We start from the raw sequence: 9,645 nt of genomic DNA on the forward strand, positions 1-9,645 counted from the left end.
CTCCGCACTTGTGCAGGTGAAGCCAAAGAAAAGACATGCTTCATCATATTTTCTAGTCTTTGGCTTGGAAGGAAGTTGGTTTGGAAACATATTCAGCGATGCTTCATCTCCTGCTTTGCGTTTGTGTGGGCGCCCGTGCTAGCTTATTTTATTATTTTACATTTACAATTTTTTCCCCTGGGGACCCTGTGACGCCCCATTGAAGAGCCGTAGGCTGGATCTCTTAAGATCTCACTGCTGGGTTTGTAAGGCCATGTTACTCCTAAATTTCTATCTTGTTCAAAGAGAAGATATAAAACAAAGTTCTAAGCTAATCGACCTTAGTGTTCTCCTTTTTAAAAAGAATCGATAAGAGAATCGATAAAGAATCGAATCGTTAAACAGAATCAAAAGTAGAATCGGAATCGTGAAAATCTTATCAATACCCATCCCTAGCGACCACTAATATTATCGGGACCCTGGCTCTTGTTCACATTGTGTGTGAATGTGTGTGTGAATGGGTGGATGACTGGATATGTAAAGCGCTTTGGGGTTCTTAGGGACTAGTAAAGGCGCTATATAAATACAGGCCATTTACCATTATTTACCATTTATTAACTGTATGAAAGGCCTTTTTGACATCGCTGAGTTCAATGATAAAGTGCTGAGTATCTCTCAGTTTCTGTTTCAGTTCCAAAATATCCTCGCTAAAATCAGAAGAACTAAAACGAGCATAAAACATACTTGAAGCATTTGCAAAATCTCTGTCTGGATTAAAACCATCTAAAATGACCTGACTACTGCTCTGGGGATTTTGAAACCCTGCTATGGTTTTCATACAAGTCCAGGCAGACCCCAAATTTTTTGCAGCAAATTTGCTTTCAAGAAGGTTTTTGTAGCTCTGTTTTGCTTTCAAGATCTCGATTTTCAGTTCCTTGGTGGCTGTCTGAAAATCAGTAACAGCCCCCTCTTTAAAGGCCTGTCTCTTTTTACTTAAACAGGATTTGACGCTTTTGGTGACCCATGGCTTATTGTTAGCGTATACTTTAACGCACTTACGGGGTATAATCATATCTTTACAAAATACTGCATAAGAGCTAGTAACGTCCACCAAAGCGTCAAGATCATCTCCACAAGACTGAATAAAAACTTCCCGATCTGTACACTTAAAACATTCCTGCAAGGTAAGCACAGATTCTTCTGATCATATGTCAACATCCTTAGTCTTTGTCTTCTCTCGTCTTAAGACAGTTTTATATATGGGCAGAAGATGCACACAGTTATGGTCAGAAGATCCCAGAGGAGGAAGCGGGAGGGATTTATAAGCATTCTTCACCGATCCGTAACAAAGGTCCAACATTTTATCCCGTCTGGTAGGACAGGATACATATTGATACAGATTGCCCAAAGTTGATTTAAGAGAGACATGGTTAAAGTCCCCCATTATAAAGTTTGGGGCATCAGGAGAGAGCGTCTGCAGCTTCTGCACTACAGGTTGAGGCGGGGTGAGCCCTCGCGTGAATGTAACATGTGACACGGATAAAAGTTCAACATCTGGTGTACAAATACACTGTAACAGTCACAGCGCTACAGTAACGTTTGTTGCTACAAGCATACTCCTCCTCCTTGGGATTTCCCTGTTACCCATGCATCCCGATCCCGGCGAAAAGGAGCTCCAAAACCGTCAATTGAAAAATCGGTGTCCTGGTCCAGCTCTGTCAGCCATGTCTCGGAAAAAGCCATTACACAGCTGTCCCTGAAGTCTTTCTGGAGCCTGACGTTTCCCTGGAGTTCATCCAGCTTGTTCCTAAGAGACTGAACATTTCCAAGGCAGGGTAAACCGACTGACCTCCTCAGATGCAAATTTACACCTCCATGTCTCCCTCTTTTCTTCTTCCTCTTCTCACTTGTTCTGTTAGAGAGTCTATGTATAAAATCCGGCATACATGAGGTGAGGTCCTTACCATCATACGGTAAGTTAAGTTGTAACAGCTTGTCGCGGGAGTAAACAATCCTCAGCTGACTCCCGGCAGGGCTCGCAAAATCGCTAGCCCGACGTCCCAGAGCTAGCGATATCTTCGGTCGGGCGACCAAAATCTATCTCAGCCCCGCCCGTCGGGCTATATGATAACCCAACTTCTCACTGTTGTGGAGCGTGTGTCACTTTGTAAGAAAACTGTCACTTCCTTCAATCAAAACACATGCCAGCGATAGAAATGAAAAGAAAAAAAACTTAAAAACTTAGGATGCCAAGCTCTCACTCACTGCCGGTCGCATGCGCCCTGATGGACCTTTCAGGTGTGTCCTATTAGAGCACTTCGCTTTCGCACTGCAGGCCTACTTGTTGTTCCTAGAGTAATTAAAAGTAGAATGGGAGGCAGAGCCTTCAGTTTTCAGGCCCCTCTTCTGTGGAACCAGCTTCCAGTTTGGATTCAGGAGACAGACACTATCTCTACTTTCAAGATTAGGCTTAAAACTTTCCTTTTTGCTAAAGCATATAGTTAGGGCTGGACCAGGTGACCCTGAATCCTCCCTTAGTTATGCTGCAATAGATGTAGGCTGATTCCCATGATGCATTGAGTTTTTCCTTTCCAGTCACCTTTCTCACTCACTATGTGTTAACAGACCTCTCTGCATTGAATCATATCTGTTATTAACCTCTGTCTCTCTTCCACAGCATGTCTTTATCCTGTTTCCTTCTCTCACCCCAACCGGTCGCAGCAGATGGCCCCGCCCCTCCCTGAGCCTGGTTCTGCTGGAGGTTTCTTCCTGTTAAAAGGGAGTTTTTCCTTCCCACTGTCGCCAAAGTGCTTGCTCATAGGGAGTCATACGATTGTTGGGTTTTTCTCTTTATCTACTGTACAATATAAAGCGCCTTGAGACGACTTTTGTTGTGATTTGGCGCTACATAAATAAAACTGAATTGAATTGAACTGTAACTCCCTAACTTGCTTGACTGGGTTAGTCCAAACGGCAGAGCAGGAAGCACAAGTAAGAGAAACTTCAGCCCCACTACTTCACTAAGCTCAAAGGGTTTGAGAGAGGGGGCATTGATAGACAACTCTTCTAATGGAACCAGTGGTCTACAGTCTGTGAGCTTATGATGCAAGCCCCTCATGAAACAACATACCAGAAGGTGCTGTCCAGCAGGTTTATCAGTAAACCCCACACTGCATGCTGAAACAGCAAGGAGGAAACCCTTTTATTCTAAATCGCCCTAGTGGTGCTCAGAGGGAGGCCTGCAGCATTCTTTCCTTTCATGGGTATGCCTGGCTAACCCTAGGGAGGATCAGGTTGAGAAGCAGGAAAGCGTGGAAGCATTTGCATGTACAGTGACGCGTTTGCATCATGAGAGGGCGAAAACAGCAGGCACTGAGATATACGATACAAATCAGCCTTATCTCAGCCACCTTATCTCAGTTCCAAGTCCTGCAGGTGAAATCTCCAAACAGTTGGATCCCCTTGGACAAAAGATGCCCTCCTCGTTCAGAATTCCTGTTGCGAGATGACTAAAGGGACAACAATCTGGTGTTGCTGAACACAGTTGTTTCTTTGGCTAGCCCGTGAAGCTGTGGTGAAAGAGCACTGCCCTGGCAGCTGAAATAAGTAATTATCCATGTAGTTTTCACTAAACATGTTACCCACAGAGAAATGGCCAAAAAAAAGGCTGTATTGCTAAGCAGATGCATCGCATTGCTTGCAGCTTGAGCACATTTATGTGAGCCGCAGCGAGCCTCTGGGAGCAAACAACAGTCACCAACCTGCCATTATAGTAGTCGCACCCCACAGCGTCGTATGTAGACAGCGGTGTGTCTGTGTTAAGGAGTTTACTGACAGTACTGCATACTTGTATATCCTTTAATAACAAAATGTAGTGAGGCAATCTGTCTTATGCGGCACATGTATGTTTGAGGAAACAGAAATCAAACTGTAGTATGACCTGTACAGTGATGGTAGACATTACATTAAGCAACTCTGATCACGTGTACAATTCTCAGCAGGTAAATGCATTTGCTCACCTTTTGTGAACCAGCTTGGTCAAGGCCTCCTGCATGTAGCTTATCTCATGTATGCCAGGGAGGAAAACCAAAACACTTCCTCTCTCTGACAAAGTCATGCCTCCCTCTTTCTCGGCCTTGCTGCTCACACAAAAATACATGTATGCATATTCAGTTAACAAACAATTAAATCCTTGCCTATTTACATGTTCAAGCAGTTCTAAAAGTTACAATACTTTGGCCTTACCTGGAATTTTTGCCCTCCATTTCATCAAAGCTCTGGATGAGACTGATGGCAAGACTGTACATATCTGCTGAGATGTATGGGTCGCCTGGATGTGCTGATTCAGTCTAAAACAGACACAAAATTCAGATACAATAGATTTGGCTTCAAGGCAGAGAACTGTACCAGCAGCAACCATTTACTCTCTCAACTACCTACCCTATACGGAGACAGGTGGTGGAGGTCATCCAGGTAGAAATCTTCAGTGGCATAGGATGCCCCTTCCACTTCAAACACATAGGCTGGGTTCAGTTTGCCACGAATAGGAGTGGCAAAGTAGTCAGCAAACTGCTTGCAGTTAATGGTGGCTGACATAAGGATTATCTAAAACAAAGACAGACTCTTGTGAGTGAGAGTACAAGTGACTAAGCATGAGGAAGACGAAGGAAGTTTTTTAGCCGGACCCAACAGTTACCTTGATGTGGTAAGAGTTGGAACGGAGGAGTTTTCTCAAAACTAGCAGGAGAAAGTCCATTTCTGATGTGCGCTCATGAACCTTGGACAAACGCAGAGTTGTTAAAAGATTACATTTTGAACATTCAAGAATCACTCATTAAATAATAGGATTAAATTATTCTTAAGCTTATAACAGTACCTTTTGTGGCAGAAAACTAGAAATGACTTTGGATTAAAGTATTATAAATGGTAGACACAGACAAAGAAGAGTTGTTGCAAGAGCTGAACACTGGCATTTACTCTCCAAGTCTGATCATTTTTAGGACTGAACGGCAGTGAAGAACACTCCAACATGCTGGTCCAAAGTCTCACACAATTTTCAACTTGATTTAGATTTGGAGGCTGTGAGGCCACATCACTTTGATACTTATCAAATCATTCAGTCATCCCTTGCACCCTATGGGTGGGGGGCATTGTCCTGGAAGAATCCACTCTCATCAGAATAGAAATGTTCTGGCACTATGAACAACTTGATATTGATTTGTAGTCACCCTTTATTCTAGTGACACAAGTGTCCAAGGCAATTAACTGCAGGGACCAAGTGGTAAGGTACTTTTTTTTGACTATTTCACCTGTCTGTCATCAGATTTAATATTTGTACTTCCCCCAAAATAACTAAAAAAAGTAAATAAACACAAATTCCCCCTTTTTTTTGGCAGTAGCTAACAGAGAAACACATATAAACATGAAAAATTTGACATCTGGTTTATGCACCTCATCCACAAAAATGTGGGAGAATTCAGTGAGGGACTTGGCCTGAACCAGTTTTTGCAGCAGCACTCCTGTAGTCATGTAGATTAGTCGGGTATGCTCAGTTGCCATCTTCTCCAGGCCAATCTGAACAAATATATACAGGAGTTGCATTCACAAACTTGTCAATTAAATACATATTTGCATTTTCATAAAAATCCACAGGGAACGTAGTTGATTTGTTGTTTGCTAACTGGAAAAGTCTATAAAGGCACCTTCATGACAGGGCCTAAAATCTCTGGAAGGCATCCATTTGTTCTCGTCTTTTACTTTTTCAGGTTTTTTCTTACTTTTATTTAACCTTCATTTATACAGGTAGTTCCATTGAGACTCAATGTCTCATTTACAAGAGAGACCTGTTCCAGACAAACATTAAAATTACAACAATAAAAGAAACAACAGCTTAATTTGTGTAATGTACACAGTCATATCAAAGACAAGAACAACTTCCCAGTGATGATTTCACAAAAACGTTTGTATGTCTTTCGAAGTCTGCAAGTAAAATCAATTGAGAGAGACTCAAATCCATCTGTAATGTATTCCATGACGATGGGGCAGAAAAAGAAGAATGCCTTTTACCCAAGCTCTATATGAACTGATGAAACTTGAAAAATCCTGTCATCTGCAAATACCAACTTGCAGATAATCTTTTTATACCATCTGCAATTTGATTTCTTTAGAATTTAAGGTTTTGTACTGTTTTGCTGCATTATAGCACTACTTGGATTTATTGAGCTCCAAAAAACACAACAAGGTTACTTTTTACTGCCTCAGGAAGGAACAGCAGAGGCCACAGAGGAAGTACACTTCCCTTTGCTGTAGCTTTAGGCTTAAACTTTTCCAGGGTTTTAAAAACTGATGTCTGCAATGCCAAAACGACTATTTGTGGTTCTGACTGGAGAAAACATCAGTGAACCTCAATAAAATCGATTGCGTATCCATGTTACACTTTTTGCTTTGCCAACTTGCAGCTAAACAAATATATAGATATAACTCTCCCCTATTTTACATGTTATAATGGAAATTATACCATAATGTTTAGTTTCTGTTGCATAAGCTAAGAATTTTTTCTCCTTCTAAAACTGACTATTTATCATTGCTCCCACTGTCAGTGACATCATCCTTAACTCCAGAGGTCTGCATCAAGCGGAGGAGACAACAGTTATTATTAGACACACAGTTTCAAAGCTCTGCACAACACAGTCAGACATCCTAGCAACAAAGCATACAAGAGCTTGTTAACACATGCATGCAAACACTCTGAAGTTGTGAGAAAGATAATAATGAATGCTCTTTGTCTAAAGTTTGAATCAATATGGGTCACTGTATCTTGGTTTTCTACTACTGCTACATGATCGAAGAGCAGTGTATGCAGTTTAAGAAAATCACATTCTATCCTAATACTGCACCAACCTGATATCCCACCAGACTACCCAGGGTACACTTCCGCTGTTTGGCAACCCATCGAGCAATACTGGTGGCTCCAATTTTACGTGGTTGGGTGACTACAATGTTGCATGAGGCATTTTTCTCATTGTAATAGTCCAGAATGTACTGTGGCAGCTGGGTGGTCTTGCCACTGCCTGTGGCTCCTCGAATGATCACTACAGAGTTGTTTTCTATGAGGGAAATCAGCTGGAAACAACCGCAAACAGACACACACATAAAAAACACAAAAGGACACGTGCACAGTTAAAAAGAAAGGCATTTGATATAAAATAAAATAAAAAGGAAGGACATTTAGCTACTAACCCATATCATCGAAAAAACAAATGAAATTTGGAGAAAAAGTTATGAAATTGTTGGGCAGATGGATGTGGTAAGCTGATTTATGGCCTAAATTTTAGACTTTATAATCTGCATTAAGAAAGTCCAGCTTAAATGACAGCATTATCTCCTAAAACACACACACACACACACACACACACTACTCTGTATTAGTCAACAAATAATAATAGACTAGGGAATTTGAAGTTAGCTGTTGTCCATCAGCATCAAATAACTTTGTTGTAATGTTCATCTTGAGCAAACAGCAAAAGCTTAAGTGCTCAAGTGTCCTGGGGACATAAAAAAAATTTCAGTAAAAATGATGAACAGAACCTCGGGATAATGAAAGTGCACTACAGGACCATCAAGCTAAGTCAATCTCTTACCTCCTGTCTGTTTTTGGCTATGGGCAAGTCTGGATACTCATAGCTTGTGAGTGGAGGAGGATTAGCATAACCTAGTGAAAAGAAAAGTTGCAGGAGTAAAAGGAAAAATAAAGTTTTAAACTGATTAAGAATTAAGCTTTCTGTATATCCCAAAATACACAACCTAGGCTCAGAAAGGCTATGACAAAATTAGTACTTACGCACTGCAGGTTCTGGTTTTTGCAGCCTCTCTCCATCAGAGTTCACAGGTTTTGGGCTGCCATGCTCAAGAATCTTTGCTGGACTGTAAGAAAACCAAATCTGAGAATTACAAACAAATCTAATGTAGTAACACCAAAACTGTACAAGATACGATTAGCTGTTTTGGACTAAAAGACTTTAACGTTTAAGCTTTCAGTTTCGACCTTTATACCGCAATTTCCTCACAACGCAAAGACAAATATATGTACTGGTAAAAACAAGACAAGTTAGAAGCCAGGATTTATCAAAATTATCAATATTATATGAAAATCAGTTTCCTTTGAGTGTAAGAATTAATTTCAGATCATTACAGGAACTGTGAGGTTGAATATAATGCTAGATGTTGTAGCATTTTTCTCAACATCAACAAAGATAAAAAACAAAACGAACAGGAAAATGCTCCCCTTCTTTATACGTGGTAATCCATGTACAAAACCCAATTTTTTTTAAAGAAAAGAGCTTAAGTATGGCAATAAAAGAAAAAAAGGGGGCTGTATAACCAAACATAAGTCAACATCAGTTAGTCACAGTTAAACTCACAGATTCATAAACCCTTTGAAATATTTTTTGTTTGTAAACATACATTTTCTAGAAGAAAGTTTCACATTTTTTCTCTGCATATTTCACTTCTTAATGCAATTTCTAACTAAGTTTTTGCATCCTCTCTAATTTCCTTCTGTCAGCTTGACCAGGCCCACAGCGCTGCAGCCTGAGGAGCATTCCCGGTTGTGTGTGTGTTTATGCATGTGTGCCTCCTGCACTCTTAGCGAGGAGAGGATTTTATCACAACAGCAGACAAAAACCCTGACAGTACTAGGAGCTCAAATGCACACCCACGACTTGTGCGCACACACGCACCCTCGTCCTCGCTCTTTCTCTCCAATGCACACGTTTCGTGCAAGCTACAAAGCAGCTGACCCTACAACAAAAGCTGCACACTGCACAGAGGAGAGTGGGGTGAAAGGAGAAGAGAAGTGACAGCTCTTAGTCAGTTATCCGTGTGCGTGTGACTAACTCTCCTGGAAAAAGTCTGCATGACAGGCGCAGTGAGAGGACAGGACAAAAAACTACAAGACAAAAACATTTGCAACAACAAAGCAAGGGAAGGATTGCTGCCGGACGTAGTCAACAGTGAGAGGAGTAAAGTTTGCACAGGCAGATCCATGGAGACAAGACGCTGGAGGCTCTACTCTGTGAAAAGCTCTTCTTTGCCCAATTTCTAAAAAGCTCAGACAAGAGTCAGCAGTGCTGTTTCACCAGTAAGTACATTTCTTTCTTTTCTTATTCATCCAGATATTATTGTGATAACAATTTTTTTTTAAATTAGGACGCAAATCTGAAGAGCTGATTTGCAGCTTACTAAGCGAAAACCCTTAAGGTTTTCTGTATGGCTGACCTCTGACCCCACAGGCAGTTTAATCCATCTGAATCCCAGGTGGAAACTCAGCTGATCCATCAGCTTGAATAAAAGGGCCAAATACGCACACCTGGGACATCAGCCTTGAAATCAAAGTAGCCATCAGGCAGGGATCAAAGGACAGAATAGCTATGGGATGATCATTTTTCAATGTCAAGCTTAAATTCTGAATTATTAAAACGTCACAAAGAGTCACAGACTAGATTTCAGTTATAAACTAGATTTACCACATAAAATTAATAAAACATTCTAATCAAATAATTTTCATTCAACCTGAATAGTCAAACCCATTTCAGTACAACTGCAAGATTTCTGACAATTAGCAAATTAGCATTTCCATTTTCAAGAAAAATTCCTCTGGTTAGCGGT

The 9,645-nt window shown here is 40.9% G+C and overlaps 2 protein-coding genes across 2 annotated transcripts in view; one reads left to right on the forward strand and one right to left on the reverse strand.

Moving 5' to 3' along the window:
- Window positions 1–9,645, reverse strand: part of tdrd9 (tudor domain containing 9) — a 36,878-nt gene that overhangs the window by 20,135 nt on the left and 7,098 nt on the right. The window contains exons 2-9 of the mRNA XM_013908400.1: window positions 7,820–7,902; window positions 7,620–7,690; window positions 6,880–7,101; window positions 5,431–5,553; window positions 4,676–4,756; window positions 4,420–4,584; window positions 4,225–4,328; window positions 3,999–4,118 (exon numbers count right to left, since the gene is read on the reverse strand). Of these exons, the coding sequence (XP_013763854.1) occupies window positions 3,999–4,118; window positions 4,225–4,328; window positions 4,420–4,584; window positions 4,676–4,756; window positions 5,431–5,553; window positions 6,880–7,101; window positions 7,620–7,690; window positions 7,820–7,902 (969 nt within the window). The remainder of the gene's footprint in view (window positions 1–3,998; window positions 4,119–4,224; window positions 4,329–4,419; window positions 4,585–4,675; window positions 4,757–5,430; window positions 5,554–6,879; window positions 7,102–7,619; window positions 7,691–7,819; window positions 7,903–9,645) is intronic.
- Window positions 8,699–9,645, forward strand: part of rd3l (RD3 like) — a 5,369-nt gene continuing 4,422 nt past the window's right edge. Inside the window, exon 1 of the mRNA XM_005723986.1 lies at window positions 8,699–9,118. The gene's annotated coding sequence lies outside the window, so the exon portion shown is untranslated. The remainder of the gene's footprint in view (window positions 9,119–9,645) is intronic.

Source organism: Pundamilia nyererei, unplaced genomic scaffold, assembly GCF_000239375.1.
Source record: "Pundamilia nyererei isolate P.nyererei 1_Seehausen unplaced genomic scaffold, PunNye1.0 scaffold00010, whole genome shotgun sequence".
Lineage (NCBI taxonomy): Eukaryota > Metazoa > Chordata > Actinopteri > Cichliformes > Cichlidae > Pundamilia > Pundamilia nyererei.